Source organism: Phaseolus vulgaris, chromosome 2 (genome assembly GCF_000499845.2).
Source record: "Phaseolus vulgaris cultivar G19833 chromosome 2, P. vulgaris v2.0, whole genome shotgun sequence".
Lineage (NCBI taxonomy): Eukaryota > Viridiplantae > Streptophyta > Magnoliopsida > Fabales > Fabaceae > Phaseolus > Phaseolus vulgaris.
The window spans coordinates 49,382,664-49,402,558 of record NC_023758.2 but is presented as its reverse complement, the minus strand read 5'-3'; the positions used below and the strand labels follow the sequence as shown (position 1 = coordinate 49,402,558).

Below are 19,895 nucleotides of genomic sequence, written 5' to 3'. Positions count from 1 at the left end.
AAAGAATAATTAACTTTTTAATATAATTTTATATAGAATATATAACTTTGATTTTTTATTAATATTTATTTTACAAGAAAATAAAATCAAAATAAAAAATATAAGTTAGCTTTGTTTCAATTCAGATTTTAAAATTCCATAAAAAATTGAAAGTTAAATTGCTTCAATTTTAATTTGTTATTAATTTTAATTTATTTTATGAGGAAACAAATTTACTTATGTCAAATTAATATTTAATTAAACTTAACTTCATTTCTACTTTAAAAAAAATCAAAATAACTTTTTTTAAATATGTTCAAATCAACAATAATAAAATATTATATATATTAAAATTATTTGTACCAAGATATCTGTCACTTTTCTAATCGGATTTAATTTTCAAATTAATTTTTCATATAATAAAATAAAAATTTAAAAAACTCAACAGAATTATTTTGACCTATTTGCTTCCATGCTAAATCAAGAGCAAAATTCTAAAACTAATAACTTTTTACTGTCTTCAACTCATTTGAAAAATCAATCTCAAATTCCATATCCTTTCTTCACTCATATTTTAGTGAGTACCAATAAAATATAAACACAAAAATCCACAACTTTTAACAGTAATTACACTTACACACATTGTAATAAACTCGGGTGATTCGCATAAATTATTAAATGAAAGCAAGCTCCGTATAAACATTTCAATGCAGTTATAGATAAAATCTGTAACCAAATAGAATGCCACAAAAAATGAAAAACAGAATGCTATAGTGCTTTAGTCAAGTTATCAAAACTGATAGGGAAGATAATTTGAAACTTGTTCAAGCCCGAGCTGCTCCCTTGAGGCTAACCATGCGAGTAGATACATCGCCATGGGATCCCCTTAATGCTGAACCCCTTTGAGAAGTCCTCCCTGAACCTCCATATGAAGCACCTGTTCCTCGTCCCCTTGAATAGCCACTCCCAGCTGTGTGGCCTAATGCCATTGGTCTTCCACCACCACCACCATATCCAGTACGCCCACTGCCTGATCTTGGCTGAGAAAGGGACATGTCTTGCCATCTACCACCTGAAGATGTTCCACCGCCACCTGCGGCGGCGGCAGCATAGTCCTGGCCATCTCTCCGCCTTAGAGGCAGATCTAATCCACTACCACCTATCCTTGCCTCTGTTGCTTTTTCATTATTCTCTGCGAGAATAGATAACTTCTCGGTCAACTGGAATGCCAATGCCTGCAGCCTAGAGTGTTCAACATCTTGGAAAAGAATACACCTGGTTGGCTGGTCCCAGCTTGCATAAAGCTCCTCATTGATCATCATCCTACTTACAATGCTATGAGTGCGAGAAACAGAGAGATCAAAATTTTTTGAGAGCTGATCCAAGCACAAGGATTCATAAGATGAAGAGAAGGTAAAGAGGTACGTTCTCAATGCCTCCTCCTTGATTTTGTCCTTCAGCATTTCAAGCACAGTGTCTCGATTTCTCACAAATTTCCATACATCAAGAGACACAATAATGTCAAAAGCCTTCTGGAAGTCTCCCTTGCGTAGAACCCTTGTAGCAGCCATAACATGATCTCTCACATTTTCCGGTGGACCAGTAAATGTTTGTTTCTCGCTTACCTCGAGCAAGCGACGGAAATTTTTACTAATGACCTTCCGTTTGGCATCATGAACATTGGCTGCCAAGTTGGGAACTTCCAGCAGCATAGCAGATACAAGATGTACGGCCTCCAGGAGCTCAAGATTGATGTGCATATGATATGGCATCTGCCGTCTTCTTTCCAACCTTTCCTGAAAGATAATTAAAAAGAGTTATCAGCACCATTATAATGTAATTTATTATCCAATTCTAAAACAAAGAATTGATTTAAAAGGCATTAACAATACTGTTGTCCAATCACAGATCACTATTAAAATACACAAGATGAAAAGTTAGTGTCTACTGGGAAGCAACCTGATAATTGCAGAACCAACAAAAAAGCAAAAAAGCCAGATCAACCCTCTCTTGACGAACTGAGTATCAGCATGCTGACCAAATTATTATCAGTTTCACATTACTTCAATTTCTTTCAGTTCTTTGGCTATAAATTATCCTATGATGTCATTTTTCATATAAAAAAGGTTTAGCTCTTTAGTACTGATTTACATGGTACATCTAAGCAGTTAAATAATCCATGTAGTTTTCTGATTAATTGCAATCCAATGCATACATTAAAAAAGCACAGTTTCACTAAACAAAGGAAGTTTAACACTTAATGCCTCACGGCAGAGAAGCATCTTACCTGATCTTGGTAGTGAGAGACTAGGGTGAGATCGAAATGACTGAGGAGCATGGTTATAAAACTAGCAAGTTAACTCGTTAACTCTTTCCAAATTAACTCGGAAGCAAACTAAGTGCATCCTCATCTATTCAAAGTAGAAGTAAAAATGCTCCAAAAGATAATATTTCTCCATAACCCAATTACATAATGTTTTGTAATATTTGTATGAACCTATTTATTTAGGGTACTTTGAACTTAAATAATTTTCATTTACTACTAAATGTAGTTATTTTAATAGTATTGTGATCTTTTGTTTTTAAGTACTTTGATTATTTTATTATTAAAATATTTTTTCATATGAAAGAGTTTATGAATCTAGTTTACGGAACTCCCACGAGTCTACACAGACTCTCGAGTTTGATAACCTTGCTGAAGAGGATCTAGGCATTTTAAAATATATTCTATTTTGAAAATATTACAATAAGAAAAATAGCATAACCATACATGTATACATACACATATCTAGCAAATACTCCCTTAACAATAAATGAATTGAACTCTTAACAAAGACCAGCACCTAATAAGCATCCACCATATCAATCAATTAAAGGAGATCAATACCTGTTCTGGAGTCTTCTCATGATAACGACTTTGTGACACACCTTGTGCCAGCAACTCCTTCACCCTTCCACCAGAGTAGAGTTCGGACAGACAGCCATGTGCTTCAGAAATCAGTCCAACCCGAAAAGCACATAAACCTAACTGTGACATAGCCCTGTTAAAAAGTATCTGTGTTGAAATGTCTAAATGCTGAACACTATCTTGCAAATGGCTCATAAGCAGCAGATCACGGGCAATTGAGAACTCATCAAGAAGTGCATGCTGATATATATCACAGAGCATTGCTCGTGCTTTAGTTCGCTCATCTCCATATTTGTATATCAAAGATACCAATACATCCATCAAGGTCCTGCTATACTCAGGGAAAGTGGGTTTCCGTGCCACAACCTCTGGGGTAACAACAAATGCAGTTGGAACTCTTGGTTCAAATTCTTTTGACTCCTCACTTGCCTCCCCTGCATTCTCACCAGCTTCTGTCAACTCAGTCAATTTTCTCATAGCATCATAAACCTCCTGTGGTTTGTAGTAAATGAGCTCAACCCTCCTTAAGGCCACCTTAGAAGCGGCTTTGAAATTTCCAACTCTTTCAATATATTCCTGGACATTCTGAGCAAGAACCAGAAATAATGGTTCATCCCTAAGTCTCTCCACATAGTCACGTGTATGAGGATCTATACATTGCAAGCTCTTGAAAAACTCAACATCAATTCTTTCTAAGAAAGCAACTAAGTTACCCCAAACCCGAATTGGTCCATTATGTTCGATACCTTTCTGAGTCTCATTTTCATCTGGTTCCACAGAATCATCAACCACTATGTTTGGGTACTGGACTAAAATATCAAGAATGATCAGCATGTTGTGCACACACTTTTTCCATACATTTATGGGCATGTACCCATTCAGACCTGGATTAACATCAAACTGAGCAGAAACCACACTGAAAAGAATTTCCAGCTTCTGTGCAGGTGTCTTAGCAACTTTAGTTAGGAAAGTGAGCTGCTCAACCTGCTCAAACCTCCCAGTTCCCTTCCTTCCCCTAGCAGACACAACCTCTTTAAACTTCTTGTTAACAGTGTCCCATGTGATCTCACTAGGGTTTTTCATGAACTGTCTATCTAAAAGTCTGTCCTTCTTGCTAAGCTTTTGGTCCCAAGGACCTTCATCTGCCTTATCATCGTCATATTGAGAGCCTTCCGAATCAGATTTCGCTTCTGGTTTTCGAAGCTGCTCAGGCTCAATAATCTCATCATCACTTTCATAATCTTCCTCACTCTCCTCTTCTTCTTTCTCCTCCTCACTCTCAGGGTTCTCCCTGCACTTATTAATCAACTCCTCATACTGCTTGTTATTCTTCTTCAGCTTCTGCTTCATTGAGTTCAAGGCTTTAGCATTGCTACTACTCATTTTCTTCTTGGCATCCTTATTAGCCAAAGCCTGAGCCAAGAAATCCTCCAAGATCACAAGTGCCTTGATGTAAAGGTTGGGGACCTTCACCGACTCAGTGATGCGCATGACTTTCTCAAGCTGTTTGTTAATCTTGTCAAAATTCTCTAGCAAGCTCACCCAGTCATTGATCTTCATGGCATTCTTCATCTGGTCGACAGTGGAAACCATCTCCTCAAAACGCTTGTCTTTTGCTGACCGCACAACACGTTTCTGGCCATCGGAGTCATCACTGTCACTTGCATTGTCCTGCAGGTACCTGCTTGTCACTGCTTGATTGGCAGAATCACCAACCGCCGTTTCGACCTCCTCATCATAATCACTCTCCTCCTCCTCAGAATCACTTCCACCCTACCATTCAGTAAATAAAAAACGCTTTGATATCACATATTTCTTAAACTCAACACAGCAAATAACCAAAACATAATTAAGAATGTGTTAAAAACCTGGGTCCAGAATCTAGAAGCCATCCTTTGTCAAAAAGTTGTGAGTAGCGTCAAGAATCTGCAAATGGACACAATATCAAATTGTAGCTGCATCACGAAACCATAAAATCAGATAAAAAAATCCATTTTTTCAACAGCAATCGTCTCACAACAAAGGGGGGGAAACCCTATCCTATTGAGGCTTCTTCCCAGTTCACGGAACAGAAAAGCACAAGGACAACATGGGTTTTTCAACTGTCTTTCAACAACCATGCGCAGGACTCAATATTCAACATTAAAATAATTAAGCGTAACAAAATTCTCAACCCACACAAACCAATTATCAGAAAAACTCACAACGTTGGGTGATGCAATGACACCCAAATAGACCCCCTTGTTTCACACAAGCACAGTAGGAAACGAATTAAATCTAAAAATGGAGCAGAGAAAACGAAACACGCATTCAGAAAGAGGGAAATGTGAGCGTAGAGAAGAAGATCAAAATAGCGTGCCTACCGATTTGCGACGCGAACGAAGGGATTAGGGAAAAGAGAGAGATTGAATGAGATTTGGAAATTTGGAATGGATGCGTGAATTAAGGTTGGTGAAGAAGAATTAGGGGTTTTTGATACTAAGCTGAGTTAAGTGCAGTGTAACGTTTTGTGTTGTGTTGTGTTGTGTTGTGAGTGCTAAGGAAATAGGGTTAGGGCACAAGAGACGAATACGGAGAAAGCAAAATTTTAAAAAAGTTATATATAAGAAAAATAGCAAAATAAATATATTTTCCACTTGAACGTAAAAATAAATAGATAAAATATTTTACATTCTCATTCAACTAAAAATGGTAGGCTTTTTTTTTTCCTGTACCCCTACAATTTTATAAATTCCAAAATTGACCTTTATTTTTTATTTGAAAAATATGAAGTTTTTTGGATTATCGAAAATCGAAATATTGGAGTGTGCTATGGATTATCAATTCATAAGTAAATCGTGTTGTTTTCTGGATAAAAAGGTGTTCTGGTAGCAAAGTTTTTATAAATTGTTGAATTCAAAAACCTAATTTCTATTACTGATGGATGGATCAAAATATTTTTTTAAATTATGAATTTCTATATTCGAAATACATTAATATTTTAATGGATCGGAATGTTTTTTTAAATTATGAATTTCTATATTCGAAATACATTAATATTTTGCATTTTATTTACTAATCATTCATTAAAGAGACAACTCATATATTATAAAATGAGTTACTCATCAATCTACCACCTTTTCCTATCTCCTTCTGATCACTTCGAATAAGATTTCCTGAAGATGTAAAGTTTTTAAACTTAAAATAAAACTTAGCAAACTTAGTATATATGATTTGCTATTAAATTATAATATAAAGTGTTTTGTATTATTAATATATGTTATTTTTCAAATAATAGAAATATTATTATAATAAAAAAATATTTTAATAAAAAAATATATAGTCATTTTTTAAAATAATTTAGATAAAAAATTGTAAACTTTTGTTTTACTATTTTCTCCAAACATAAAATTAAGTGTTATTTTAAAAAAATTAAAATTAAAAAAAAAACTTAAAAAGGATTCCCTTCCATTTATTTCACTAACTTAAGGAAAACTATTTATTTTTATGTTAGTCGCGCCACCATTTTTTTCAAATAGTAAAATTTAAATTTTTTTCCTTCATTCTATAGTTTTTTTCTACTAGAACATTTTTTTTCATCCAAGAGTAATATTAGAACATTACTTAATTAAAAAGTTGTTTTTAAATTAAGTCCATTAAAAAGTTATTTTCTTCCTGCACCTTCATATTTTCTTACCGCACTTTCATATACTTTATTTTTTATTTCCATACTTCTTAAAATATCGAAATTAATCTATATTTTATTGATGTTTACTTTATTTCTGAAATCTAGAATTTAAAAACTTCCTGAATTAACATTCAAAATAACATTAGTGATATTTTGCATTTTAAATTTTTAGATTATATAATTTGAATTTGCTTCTCCCCATCTCCATTTTCCCTTTATGTAGAAAAACCAAAGAAATAAATAGTTCTTTATAAAAATTATAAATTATAAAATTTAAACATATAAAACAAGCAATTTTCTTACAAAATCATATAATTTTTAAATATTTGTATATCCAGAACTTTGTAATTTAAATTATGGACATTTTACATCAATTTTTTGTTATAGATTTGAATTGATATCGTACACAGAGAATCAGCCAAAGTAACAGTGTTTTTAAGTTTTAGCTATGCATGAGTCAGTGTAAGGGTCCAATAGTAGAAAACTTTCTAACTCAGCCTAATTCAAATTTCTCACAAGTTTCTGGTTTATCTGTCTTAGCCTGACCCCTTACTGATATGTGAAAATTGATTTCTTTTGATTCTTCATTACAGCTGCCAATGCCATCAATGGACTTCTTCTAAACAAACAATAAAGATTCTTTCACACATCCAACAGTAACACATTTTCATTTCACAACTCTTTATAATAATATTTTAAATTAAATTACTGATAACTGTTGATACTATTGTTGCCTCTGGCCTCCAAAAGTCTGTTAGGAAAACTTGTTGATTATTGAAATGTATATTACCTTTCAATCCCATTGAAGAGAATGAGAAAACAAATGGATAATCTTATGATACATTCATTATTGGATCAAGGAATTATGAACAATGATGAGGACTTACAAGAGGAAAATCTGCATTGAATCATTAAGCAGGAGCAATGGAGACTTTGTCCACCTCTACAATGTATTCAAGGGTTGCAAATGGAGGGATTTGCACACCAGTGCCTAAGTCAGCACCATTCTCTCTAAACCCCAATTGAGGAGGGACTATTACCTTCCTCTTGCCTCCTGCTTTCATAGTTTTTAGAACATATTCTATCCCTTCACACAATCCCTTGCTATATGGCCTTGATCCCATCACTAGAGCCAATGGTTTCTTCTCCCCCTCAAATGTGTTCACAAACACTTCTCCATTGTTTTCAACTTTTCCCATAATATCAATCACAATCAGATCACCCTGTCTTGGTGAAGCGCCACCACCAACTTTCAATTCATAGTACCTGAGTTCAAAGCATCAGAAAATGAGGCATATAACTGTGTGAAATTACCTAGCTTATTATAGAGTGTAAAAGATAGTGAACCTTATGCCATTAGGCAGCACCACCTCTTCCACCTTCTCAACGTTCCTATGCAATGCAAGACAAGAACCTCATCAGTCATCACTAAAGAACTAACTAATATATAAGAGAAGAGGGTTAATGTTGAAAACTCATCTTAATTGCAATGAGTTCTAACCTGCCTTAATTGGAACCTAGAGTTAGTGGTCTTCAAAAGGTCTACTTATAGAAGGGCTAGCCAATAGGACCAAGTAAAACCTAAGTAGTGTTTAGAGATATGACAAATGTAGTTCTTATAAGACACAGAAAGTTTTTACTGTACAAACACAAATCCTAAGAACTGTAAATTTTCTTGAAGAAGTGACCTCAGTAGAAGAAAAAAAGATGCTTTTAGTAACTTTCAAACATTGCCGGAAAGTTATTGATAGATATGTAAGTGCATATTTAGATTTCAGTTGGGAGTTAAAAACTACTTTCACTCTCAAAGAAATATTCTTTTCCTTCATGAATTGGAATTCGAAATTGTGTATTTGAATGACAAAAGTAATTTTCTAACTTCTATCATAGCCTAAGAGGCCTACTGGTGCCACCAAATGATATACTTTTGCCACATTTTGTGAGAGAACTTGTTACATTCATAACTGAGGTGTTCAGTGGATTTTAAAAAGAGTGTTGATATGTTGACAATTATGTACCGGATTACAACTTTGATGCATTATTACAACTGGAAAAAAAAACAATTTTCTATTAAAATGGAGCAATTATAAAATTGTATTGATAAAATCACAGTTGGAAACTGTTTTGTTTCAATTTACAGTTATCAAACTAACATTTTTCTTTTGAAAAGTATATATATTTCAAGGTCATAAATTTCTGTAGGGGTTGAAGAAGTTTCCTAAGGATGAAGCAAAAAACTCTCTCAAACACACTCACAGACACTTTTGTATGGAAACTTGGAACACGGACCTTGTATTTGCCTCTTGCTGAGACACCTCAAGACGAGTCTTGATTTGTTCTGAGATGACACCAAATGCAAGAAAACCAACCCATGCAAGACCAGCTCCTAGCCCAAACCGTCTAGTCAAGGAAGTCGCTATCCAATCTGTGGAATCAACCTTAGTGGATGAAGTGACTGGTTTGATGGGCTTCTGTTGCTTAGCTTCAGTGGACACTTGCACTGATTCCTCATTCAAGTTTGTTGTTCTTAGCTGTGGAGAGGAAGTTGGGGGCTGAGACTGTGGGGGAGGAGTTGGTGGAGGTGTTGGTGGTGGAGTCCCTGATGATGAAGAAATGTGATGAGTTCTGGCAAGGGGAAGGGAGAAAATGGGTGGGGAACCAAAGAAAGTAGCCATGTTGATGATGAAAGAAGGTTGGTTGGTTTAGATAGAAAAGGTAAAAAGAAATATCTCACAAGTCCCCACCTTATCCCTTACAACATTCATCTTAGCCTTTAGTTGCACACATGTCACAAATGATAACATAAACTATAAAACCTTAGCTGTTACGTATAAATTATGCAGACTTGATTCTCTGCTTTTGCAGTAAAACAAAGAATGACACGTTTCTTTCTTTCTTTCTTTCTGTGTTAAAGGGGAAAAAGGAAAAGTTTCCCTGCCAATGCCAACTATAGCTACATCATGCCACTCTCTCTTCCCAATGCATGTAATCTATATCTATCTATATATATTCATGTAATGTTACTTTCAGATACTTGCTCTATAAAGTCTGAGATAAATTTACTTTTGATCCTCAAATTTAAAACTAATCTTTTTATTCTACCATTAAAAACTTTATTTATATAATTAGCCATTACTAGTCGTTTGCATAATAATCTATTTTATCTTATCAATCAATATTAAATCACATGTTTGTTTCCTTTTTAAAGTATTATTAATTTTAATATAAAACATGATATTTCCTGTAACAGTATGCAAGTCCAAGAGAGAATTGCAAGAATCACAGAAAATTTAGCACATTTAACCAGTTAACATGGTCACTGATTACAGAAGCAAGCAACTTTCAATTATCGTTAATCCTTTCTTCTGTCCAAATTACAGATGCAATTTTCCATAACTATTTATGAACAACAAAATTTAGACACTGATTACAACATTTTCCAAAGAATTTTGTACAAACAAATGGTACAACCTGACACTTGCTGCACTGTGGATTACACAGAAAAGACAAGGAAATGGACGAAAACAAAGGAGAAGGAACTAGAGGGGTGGAAAGCTTGAATGAGAATGTAAGTTAGCTGAACCAATCACTTTTGTCAATCCCAAACGGTAAATACTCTACAATTTGCCCTCACATTTTTAGCAATAAAAGGAAAAACAAAATGTTAGTTGTATAATTGTCTCCTATCCTGCACGAAATTCAGCAACTCGTGATGACTGAGCACTTGATCTAGGCACTTGAGAAACAGTAATTGGCCTCTGCAATGGCTTCAGAGTAGCCATGATTTCAGCAAATGTGGGCCTCAACTTTGGATCTCTGCAATTCAGAAAAGTAGCATATCCGGTCATATTTCTTACTGTAGAAAACAAAAATATTCTTTCATTCAAACATGCAATGACTGATATATATTATTGCAAACTCGTATCTACAACCTTAAAAACATGTTTATGCCCTTTAAAAGATCACATTCAAAGAAAACACATAATCTCCAACTGTTTCACCATTTAAACTCAGAAATTCATCCTTACAGTTGGAGAATGTCAAACAATCTAAACAGAATGAGAAGAACAACTTCTCAGAGTGATATGCCACAATTCTATCTGGTTAAATAGAAGGGTATGACATATTTGAGTCACAGTTCAGAATGGAAGGACAAAATGATTGAAAGTACACTCACGTCTGCCAGCATTGTCTGATAATATCTGCAATGGCAGGGTCTACATCATCTGGAATGTCAAGACGGCGATGTTGGAAACCCACTGCACCGACAACTTGCATTGGATTCATTCCTCCCCAGGGTTGCTGCAAAGTAGAGAGCTCCCACAATATGACGCCATAGCTGAAAACGTCGCACCTAGAACATGAATAGCAACATGTCATCATAAAAGCATTGAGTTCTAAAAAGTGGCTGAGGCAATGAGAAAATTGGTTCGTGATAAAGACAATGATAGAACAGTGTTTAGTGCACAAGAAAAGAAAAACCTTGTTTTGATTTCCCTAAAACTGTAGATTGCAGAGGATTCAGCAAGTTAACCAAGCTTATTTTTTGTTGATAAAAGAATAATCTTTAATTACAAAGAGAAAAAAGGGATTATCACAGTCCTCCTGGGGAAAAAATGTGGAAGGTTAGCATCAAGAACCAACTCTCCCAAAAGCTTTAGTTGTTAGGTGCAAGCCCATGAATGTTCTTATCAATATATCACTTCAGAAAAATAAAAAGAGAATTGGACCACATTGGAGATTTATGATCAATAGTTTCTTCATTTTCCTTTTCTTCCTCGTTACTACGAGCAAGATGTAGCATCCAAGATCAACTGATGCTTCTATTTCCCCATGATTGGCATTGATCAAATTATAGAAGACAAACATGTGATATCCAATCATGAAACTCAGACTGTCCAATACCCTATCCTGATTTATTGCTCCAAACTTAGATATATTCTTCCTCAGTTTAAAGTCTTAAAAACCATAGCTTCTGAACTGAACATTGTAGAACCTTACATATAGCATCTGTAGTTATATATCCAACTTTTTAATTACCAAGTATGACATGTAGTTTGTTCTTGTTTGGTATACCTGGCTTGCTTGGGATGGTTTAAATTGTAGCAAATAATAAATTTTCCAAAAGCTCTTTCAGAAAGCTAACAAACATGAGCAATTATTTCTTCAAATAAGCTGAATCAAACGTGCACTTAATATAAATTAATAAATTTAGCTACTGATATTTAGAATAGGCTAAAAGAATCAGTTTGTCCTGCCTACTTGTTAAACTAATGAAATCTACATAAATATTTGCATGCACAATATGCTAGTCATACATTTGTGGCAATGTTAAATAGAGGAAGAGTGGTCAGATTGGAAGGGTTTTCACAACACCTTTGTGTCCTTAAAGCAAAACAACGACTACCAAGAATAATAGAGCTTACTTTTCATCTGAAAGTTCATTTCTCAACACTTCTGGAGCCATCCATTCAGCCTGAAACATATATTATACACATGAGTATTTTCTTGTATATCCAATTCCAATGAGTTCTACTGGGCCGTCTTTCATCATTGCAGATAAAAGAATGATGATGCAAGAAAATGGATGTCATAAACAATGCCAAAATTATTAGTTAAAAGATATACGAAGTGTCTTTAATTTGTGTTCGAACATATGTTCATTAGCATGATATTATTTAACAAAGGGGGCAGATTTTATAACAGCTAGTGGTCAAAGGAAATAAAAATTATGATAGCTTACTGTTCCTGCAGTTGATCTGGAAGAAAGGAAGGTGCTATGCTTCATTCGTGATAAGCCAAAATCACATACCTATTCAACAGCAAAAAAGTGATAGCCTATCAACAAATAAAGTCACTCACAACACTATAAGGAACATAAACCACAAGATTCATTATAATAACCTTTACAACCCAGTTTTTGTCAACAAGAAGATTTGGGGACTTCAAATCACGATGCACTATCACTGGAGTACTGCTGTGCAGATAGTTCATTCCTCGGGCCTGAATAATCAAAAGAGAACAAGGTTATATATCATGAGATCTCTGGTTGTTACAGCAATAATTTACTTAGTGAAACTGCATTCACTTAAAGACAACAAGATCCTACAGCATCAAGGGCCATCCGCAACCGCCTCCGCTCATCTAATTGATTGTTAGGTCGGTGAATTAATCTATACAAACTCCCTCTGCAAAAGATTATCAACATATCAGTACTCAAAGAATCAAACTCAGAAAGACATTAATCAACTATAATAAATACCCTTGAGTATGGTTATCTATAATTTCGGACTTCTTACATCACTAGCCTAACAAACATCAGCATAAGTTGGCTTTGAATTAGTAACATGTAAATGGTACATTTGCAAATACACGCCTACAGTTTCAGTTCACAGCATTCATATATTATTAGAAAATGGTATTGAACACAGTCACAAATAGTTTTATGAAAAGGATACACTGAATGCATTCAAAAGTGTTTCTATTTTGTATATGTAATCAAGGAGTCATTAAGATAGAAGAGAGAGGTCCAAATGCTATTATACTATCCAATAAGGATTTTCTCCTTACTGCACATGCCACATCATTCGCTAAAGTAATTTACAAAGTATTTTTGGAAGATGTAGCATTACTCTTGTCTCATAGAACAGTTACAATTATTTGTCTATTTAATTGATTAAGCTGGTAGTGCAAGCAAATATCAACTTCTAAAAAATTGCAAATCCACAATATCAGTCTCATTAAGCTCAGGAAATGAAGAAATTCAAGTTACCTAGGAAGAAATTCAGAAACAATTGAAAGATTTGGAGGCCGAGTTACTGCTCCCATGAAGAGAACAACATTTGGATGCCTCAGTCTTTTCATTATTTGGACCTATTGCAATTTACATAAATTAAACAATCACCTCCATCATTGAACAGGGAACCATATAAAGATGTAAATGAGATGGTGGGACAACAAAAACAACCAATATTACATAATACCTGAAGAATTGACGAAAAAATTACTTCACATCAAATTTTGAATTGGTAAATCTTAAATTAGAAATATTAAAGAAACGACTAAATTAAACTATGTTCCATTTGATCCACTTATCTCACTAAAACTCTAAAGCCTCTATTGACCAGACCAAGCTATAATATTTACTCTCAATGGAATCATTAATCATAAATAAGTAAAAAAACCTTAGGTAGCAATGGCCTTACCTCACTTTTGAACTCTTCAAGTAATTCACCAGAGATATCCTGATATAAGAACTTTTTTACTGCAACTTCCTATAAAGAAAAGAGAGGGAACATACTGTAAATATATATATAAAAAATATAATCTGCAATGTAAAAGGATTATATATATATATATTGACAAGTGGCAACATCAATGAGGTAGGCAATACAGCAACAAAATTACATTTTATAAACTGTTGTACTTGTATGTACAGAGGTGCAATTGCAGTAGTGAAGGCTTAAAAGGTTCACATTTTATTGCAAACAATAATGACTAAATGAATAGTAAAAGAAAGATGAAAAACCTATGTGGTACGCTAAATAATACAATTGATAAGGTTCATGATGGTATGATACTCACAGTTCCGTGCCATTCACCACGGTAAACTTCCCCATATGATCCTGCATGTGAAACACAAGCCACACAGTTGCAAATTGAGATTTTTCTACAGAACAAGGACAACAAACAGAAAAATGTACAAGTGATATAGAACAATGCACAATTAATACCTAGTCCAATACGCTCTCCCATTTTGATTTCCTCCCATGGAATGTCATACTCGGCAACCTCGTCCAGTGCAGAATCAGATTTTGTGCTGTCATTACTTACAGATCTATCAGATTTTCTCTCACCTTCTGAGTTTTCTCCTAAAGCATTAGGCTCTCCATCACCACTACCCTTTGACTCAGAACCACCACCCTCTGTATCCCCATCACTTCGACTGCCCTGCTCATACTTACTGACAGCAGCAGTAGTTGCTACAACAGCTGCAGCAGTAGCAGTAGCAGCTGCTGCTACAGGAATCTCGAGATTTGAGTCAGTGTTTGATTTTGTCACAGCAACTACCATAGAAGATGCAACAACAGCCGCAGCAGCAGCTGCAGCCGCTGCCACTGGGACATTCTTCCCATACTTTACCCGAGCTGCTTCTGCCTGAGATGGTATGCCATGTCCAGCAGTTTCCCCTGTATCAAGAGAAAGACCAATTCCTAAGCCATCTACAGGCCTAGAATCCAGCGGACTGCCAGGAGTTGATTTGCGAAGAATTTTGAGGTAAGGCAAAGGAGGCAAAAATCGAGCAGGAACTAGGCTGTCATCAGTCTTAATTTCTTGCTCCACACTTGCTTGTTTATTTTCATCTTTTTGTTCAGTTAGAAAATTGGTACCAGTTGAAGTACCTAACTGCCCATGATACATTTCAGAAAATAAGTTAGGAGGTGCAACAACACCACTTTCAAGTAAAACATCATGAAGTTTTTGAGCCAAGTTAGGATTCTCCTTAGCAGCATCAATCATGTATTGAGAAACATCTTTGACTTTCATTCTACGTGCTGCAGGGGAACTGATGCCTTCAGTCCAAGAAGGAGATCTTCCATGCATGTATGAATAGTTAGGTCTGCTGGAAGATTCCTTCACTCTGATCTTCTCTGCATAGGGGGTATTTTTGGATTCAATTGATGGTTTCTTTAAATATTCCTTAACTGCAGCAAGGCCACTCACACCGGATTCTTTCCCTCCACAGTCTGAAGTTTCTTCAGATGAACTTCCAACCCCGCTACTGAATGATGCTACATTGGACGAATCTAGCTCTCTTGATGAAGGACTGGCCACAGAGGAAGATCCATCGCATTCAATGTGTGATCCAGTAGCATCAGATGGAATAAGTGCTCCAGGAGCTGCCATTAGGTCCACAATGTACTCCCTGAAATTCATATCAGTCATAACTTGCAGATACATGTTAACAAGGGTTTGCAACTTCTACTTAAGAAAGTTAAAGAAAGAATGAGAGAACATTCAGCTCTAGGCAATATTAAATGATTTATTGAAAACCTGACAAACAAAAGAGACTAGTAAACAGTATTAGTAATAGTAATATAACACGTTTTCAAGTTAGGAACAGACAATACTTGAGGTGTCAGCCTAACTGAGATGTCAAGTTGCAAAGTGATGCCTAACATGAAAGCTTTTATATAAAAAAAGTTAAGAACAGACAAAGGAAGCATTAATAACCAAGATTTCCTGCATATTCTACTGAAATTTAGCATTGCACACATAAAACAGGTACAACTATTGTACATGAGTATAAAAATCTTGTTTCAATGACCATGGATAGATATTAATGGTGCTTACCTTCCATCATCAATCTTGACAAAGTTCATTGCCACATCATCGGAACCCATATACTGCAGTCCTTTCACTAATCGACATGGAATGCCCAAACTGTCAGCTAAAACCTACATATAATGTTGGAGAACCCTCTTACTAAGATTTAATACAGATAAATATAACTTTATTAGATGAATGATGAGAATTTCCAGAAGAGTATAACAAAAATCTCATAGCAAATAGGGGTCCTACCTGCTCATTGAAATGATATTGTTTATATTAAATCTAACCATAATTAGTGCCAAACCATTCTTCATTGAAATGTAAACCAGAAAGAAGAATATTGGGAAAAGTACCTTAAATAACAATGCGCGATGCCGAGCCAATCCAATGGTGAGCGAACCAAGTGGCAAAACCATGCTGCCAAGGGTTGCTTTTAGACTGTAACTAAGACTCTTCCAGGCTCTGGACATGCTTTCAGGATCCTTCACTGATCCACCCATATAGTCAGCCACCATTATTGCAAGCTTGCGTACCAAATTACTATTTAAAACTACTTCAAAATCTTTTCCTGAATTGGCAGCCATCTTCATGGCTTCTTGTTCAAGTTTCAACAAGTTGGAATCACCAGCCCTATTGACCAAGACTGCTTCCCATGTCACATCATCTGAGGTCGGTTTTCCTTGCAGATCTACAAGAGAAGGCATTCTTGCAGACGTTGACTCAGTCAAGATCCCATACAGATCATAGAAACCATCTGAGATCTTGTCATCATAACCAAGAGCATTGTAATTCTGTGAAGCACGGATAAATCTACGATATGAGATAAGTCAGAAAGGAATATAAAGTAGGACATATTACAGTTAAGTAATTTACAGAAAGAAGTTAGCTTTCACCAGTTCATGCATCAACATCCTGATCAATTCAGCATCATTAACTCTAAATTTACTTTCCCAAGATGTCAACAAACTATTACTATTATAAATCGTTTGATGTCCTGGAAGTATGTGGTATAAGTCCAAATTGAAAGATCTTAATGCACCTCAGGCACAACTTCAGCATCCTCTTTCAATATATATGACATGGTAGAAATCGTAGCCATTATGAAACTCCAACTTCTAAGAGCAAATATGCTTAGTGATATAGGAAGTTCCAGCCCTACAGCACTGTTCAGAGTGCTATTGATAAATTTAATGATGGCAAAATTCTACCAACAATCATGAGTTGTTATCTTTGTCATTTCACACAGATAAGAAAGTTTAAAGACAAAAAAACAAGTCAGGTCAAATGCAATATAAAGAGTCACAGATCCTTTGCTTTCAAAATCCGCCCCCTCCCTTTCTTCAGGCTTTACACGTATTACAATTCCATGATTCAAGTTATGAAAATGAAGCAATCAGAAGTTCTTTAAAGCTTTGCATTTCTCTGTTTATGATAGATTATACTTTTGCTCTGGTGGCACCCTCATAAGCATAACTAGAAGAATGTGACATCAACCTTTAAGTCAATGGCCTAACAAAATGACTTACCCAGTACCGGTAGGCCACAACTTCAGCTGGTGTATTATCAGGGTCACAAGATCCCAAACTGATCTGCTTAACAGCTTCAATCTGCACAGCCTCAGGATCCTCTTTTGCACTCAGCTCCAAAGCCAATTGTATCTGATATTCCTCTTCCACTTCAGGATCTCTAGACGTGCTGGACTCCGAATCACGCCTTGCTGAATCAGACACAACATCCAAACCACCACTGCTCACTGAATCAGAAGGGTCCATTCTTTCTCCTCTGGCCAGGTTGGGAGATGGAGGACTGGGACTCTGCCTATTAGAAACTGAATGCAACCAATTGGATAGCTTCTTAGGGGCAGTGGATGAAGATGAGCCATCACTGGACTTGGTGCTCTTCGATGAAGTAGCCCCCTGTGGATCATCCGATTGGTTAGACATGATATGAAGCTTCTTAAGAATGTTCTTCATATCTATTCTCTAGAGTACTAAATGCTAAAGAAGTGGAAACCTCTCCATTTTGTTCTTTGACCAAGCATGAATCTCTCGACTCCAAGTATGGTCTTCGGTATCTAGAAAACCATTCAAAGAACCCCTTTTTTGCAAACAGCTCCCGAACCAAGACAATCAAATCCAAAACAGTCGCAAGCAACAGGCCTTGCAAGCTTCCGAGCGAGGCGATCCAGATGGTTGAATTGAACTGGAGCAGTCTCCTATTCAGCAGACAAGACTGAAATATTCCAAAAGAAACACAAACAGATGTTTGATACCATTCACCACCTTTAGGAAGCAGGGAAACCAAAATCACTTAGCCCCCATATGGAGAAAGAATGGATCTTTGTTTCTGTTTGTGGAAGGAATAAGAGCACAAAAATGGAAGAGACAAGAGAGTTGTGAAGACAACATTAAAGGGCAGAGGCTAAGACAGCAGAGACTAGGAGCAAGTGGGAGATGGTAGGGGCCACAAAGCATGACCCACTTGAGAAAATAGAGGGTCACAGGCACTTCCCAGTCCCAGAGAGAAAATTAAAGGGGAACTTGGTAGTGGGACTGGAAAACACACACAAAAAAACTTAGCTTTCTCTTTCTTCTTCCTCCTCCTCCTCCTTATCTCTATATGTTTTTTGTGTTTAGTGGAGTCCCATATGAAAGTAGTGGTGGTGGTGTTATGAGTTTGGTGATTGTGGTGAAGTGGTGTGAATTTGGCATAGAGAATGAAGAAGTTGGTTGCTTTGAGTCTTCAAGTTTTGCTATTTGAAGGAAACCCAATGTTTGTCCTTAGTGATATGCAAGTATAGGACAAAGGGCATTTCATTGAAGTGGAGAAGTTGCAAAAAAAACTCACTTTCATTTCATGTGCATCTCATCTCATCTCTTCTCTTCTCTTGTACTACTTGAGTAGCCCGCACTCTGCTCCCACCTTTTCAATGCTCTATTCAATTCTCTCCTCTTCTATGCTACTCGCGGATAACGGTACCCATTATTACCCCTTTCTTCTTTTCCTTTTTCAACCAAATCTACTGTGTCCTACACTCCTAGTGCTTCCTACACACTCAAATCTTGCATCCCACCATTCTCCATAATTTATATATATACAAACACTTGGTGGACAATCTACTAGACTTCGTACTACAACACTTCACCTTTTCCTCTTAGCCTCCACCATTATTCTTTACTTTTCCACAATTTCATTTCTCATTTCTCTTTATTATTTCTTCCTCTTTCAAATCTTATTCAATCACTCTTAAAAATATACTTGTTACTGTAGTTACCTGAAATCAATTAATCAAAGAGAAGAACTGTCTTCACTGTTTAGTTTTGGTTGGTGGATAGAGATGTTGACTATTTGGTTTGATTGAGTTTTCAAAAAAATGGTTTCATTCATAAAAAGTTAGTTTAATCTGATTGAAACAGTTTGAATTATAATTCACTGTAAAACCCTAAAATTATATCATAGTCTTAATGAAAGTTAACTTAAAAATATAATTATCACAATCTTAATTAGTATATTAATTCTATGCTACATGGACACCGTCACATAAATGTGTATAATCTCTAAAATTAGGATAAGAGGAGACTTGTAGTAAAAAAATATTTTTTATGATTAATTCAAAAGGATTTGTTTTTTATTTTTATAATTATAATAAAATTTTATAAAATTAATGTATTTCTCTTTTTTAAAATTACGTTAGAATCGTATTAGAATTGTCATAAATTCAACAAATATTTTTTTGAATTTGACACTTCACCAATATATGTCCTATAAGTGTTAAGCGAGTGTCGATGTCCGATACGTGTATCGGACACGAACACACTATTTAAGAGACGTGTATGAGCCATAAATTCTTTGTGTGTCTAATTATTCAACCGAGTTATACATTACTTTCAAAATAAAGCAATGTATTTGATTAAATTAATTTTGAAATTAGATGTGAAACTGAATTTAGTTAAATAAAATATATTTTTGAAAAAATAGATAGAATGGAATGGGTTTATTATAAATAAA

General features: G+C 35.3%; 3 protein-coding genes across 7 annotated transcripts; all 3 read right to left on the bottom strand.

Annotated features, from left to right (window-relative positions):
• Positions 1 to 621: 621 nt before the first annotated feature.
• LOC137813033 (eukaryotic translation initiation factor 3 subunit C-like) lies at positions 622 to 5,511 on the bottom strand. 2 transcript variants are annotated; one of them, XM_068615315.1, is made up of 4 exons: positions 5,251 to 5,511; positions 4,756 to 4,813; positions 2,867 to 4,660; positions 622 to 1,775 (listed from the first exon to the last, which is right to left on the bottom strand). In XM_068615315.1, the coding sequence occupies exons 2-4, from the start codon at positions 4,777 to 4,779 to the stop codon at positions 804 to 806; spliced, it is 2,790 nt and encodes a 929-aa protein (XP_068471416.1). In that variant the 5' UTR covers positions 4,780 to 4,813; positions 5,251 to 5,511; the 3' UTR covers positions 622 to 803. The 2 variants fall into 2 exon arrangements, with proteins under 2 accessions (XP_068471416.1, XP_068471417.1); XM_068615316.1 differs by having other exon boundaries at positions 4,756 to 4,842; positions 5,251 to 5,425.
• A 1,406-nt stretch (positions 5,512 to 6,917) lies between these two features.
• Positions 6,918 to 9,253, bottom strand: LOC137813032 (peptidyl-prolyl cis-trans isomerase FKBP17-2, chloroplastic). 2 transcript variants are annotated; one of them, XM_068615313.1, is made up of 4 exons: positions 8,844 to 9,253; positions 7,902 to 7,946; positions 7,442 to 7,820; positions 6,918 to 7,173 (listed from the first exon to the last, which is right to left on the bottom strand). In XM_068615313.1, the coding sequence occupies exons 1-3, from the start codon at positions 9,227 to 9,229 to the stop codon at positions 7,466 to 7,468; spliced, it is 786 nt and encodes a 261-aa protein (XP_068471414.1). In that variant the 5' UTR covers positions 9,230 to 9,253; the 3' UTR covers positions 6,918 to 7,173; positions 7,442 to 7,465. The 2 variants fall into 2 exon arrangements, with proteins under 2 accessions (XP_068471414.1, XP_068471415.1); XM_068615314.1 differs by having other exon boundaries at positions 6,918 to 7,170.
• Positions 9,254 to 9,874: 621 nt separating this feature from the next.
• Positions 9,875 to 18,843, bottom strand: LOC137813031 (probable serine/threonine-protein kinase SIS8). Of its 3 annotated transcripts, XM_068615311.1 has the most exons (14): positions 17,901 to 18,843; positions 17,414 to 17,803; positions 16,241 to 16,678; positions 15,909 to 16,012; positions 14,288 to 15,480; positions 14,139 to 14,179; positions 13,760 to 13,828; positions 13,327 to 13,427; positions 12,664 to 12,742; positions 12,459 to 12,557; positions 12,298 to 12,366; positions 11,981 to 12,030; positions 10,732 to 10,908; positions 9,875 to 10,370 (listed from the first exon to the last, which is right to left on the bottom strand). In XM_068615311.1, exons 2-14 carry the CDS (start codon positions 17,657 to 17,659, stop codon positions 10,238 to 10,240), a joined length of 2,799 nt encoding a protein of 932 aa, XP_068471412.1. In that variant the 5' UTR covers positions 17,660 to 17,803; positions 17,901 to 18,843; the 3' UTR covers positions 9,875 to 10,237. The 3 variants fall into 3 exon arrangements, with proteins under 3 accessions (XP_068471412.1, XP_068471411.1, XP_068471413.1); XM_068615310.1 differs by having other exon boundaries at positions 17,414 to 18,009; XM_068615312.1 differs by lacking the exon at positions 17,901 to 18,843 and having other exon boundaries at positions 16,241 to 16,697; positions 17,414 to 17,613.
• Between the last annotated feature and the right edge of the window lie 1,052 nt (positions 18,844 to 19,895).

Excerpts from the sequence above, each read along its gene's own strand:
- LOC137813031 (XM_068615310.1), bottom strand. The coding sequence starts at position 17,860 with ATGAAGAACATTCTTAAGAAGCTTCATATCATGTCTAACCAATCGGAT. Across the intron at positions 14,180-14,287 it reads GGGAGAGCGTATTGGACTAG|GATCATATGGGGAAGTTTAC; the intron begins GTATTAATTGTG and ends TTTCACATGCAG. Across the intron at positions 13,829-14,138 it reads GTGGTGAATGGCACGGAACT|GAAGTTGCAGTAAAAAAGTT; the intron begins GTGAGTATCATA and ends TTTTCTTTATAG.
- LOC137813033 (XM_068615315.1), bottom strand. The coding sequence starts at position 4,779 with ATGGCTTCTAGATTCTGGACCCAG. Across the intron at positions 4,661-4,755 it reads CTTCTAGATTCTGGACCCAG|GGTGGAAGTGATTCTGAGGA; the intron begins GTTTTTAACACA and ends ACTGAATGGTAG. Across the intron at positions 1,776-2,866 it reads ATGAGAAGACTCCAGAACAG|GAAAGGTTGGAAAGAAGACG; the intron begins GTATTGATCTCC and ends ATTATCTTTCAG.
- LOC137813032 (XM_068615313.1), bottom strand. The coding sequence starts at position 9,229 with ATGGCTACTTTCTTTGGTTCCCCACCCATTTTCTCCCTTCCCCTTGCC. Across the intron at positions 7,947-8,843 it reads CAGCAAGAGGCAAATACAAG|GAACGTTGAGAAGGTGGAAG; the intron begins GTCCGTGTTCCA and ends TGCATTGCATAG. Across the intron at positions 7,821-7,901 it reads GTGCTGCCTAATGGCATAAG|GTACTATGAATTGAAAGTTG; the intron begins GTTCACTATCTT and ends CTTTGAACTCAG.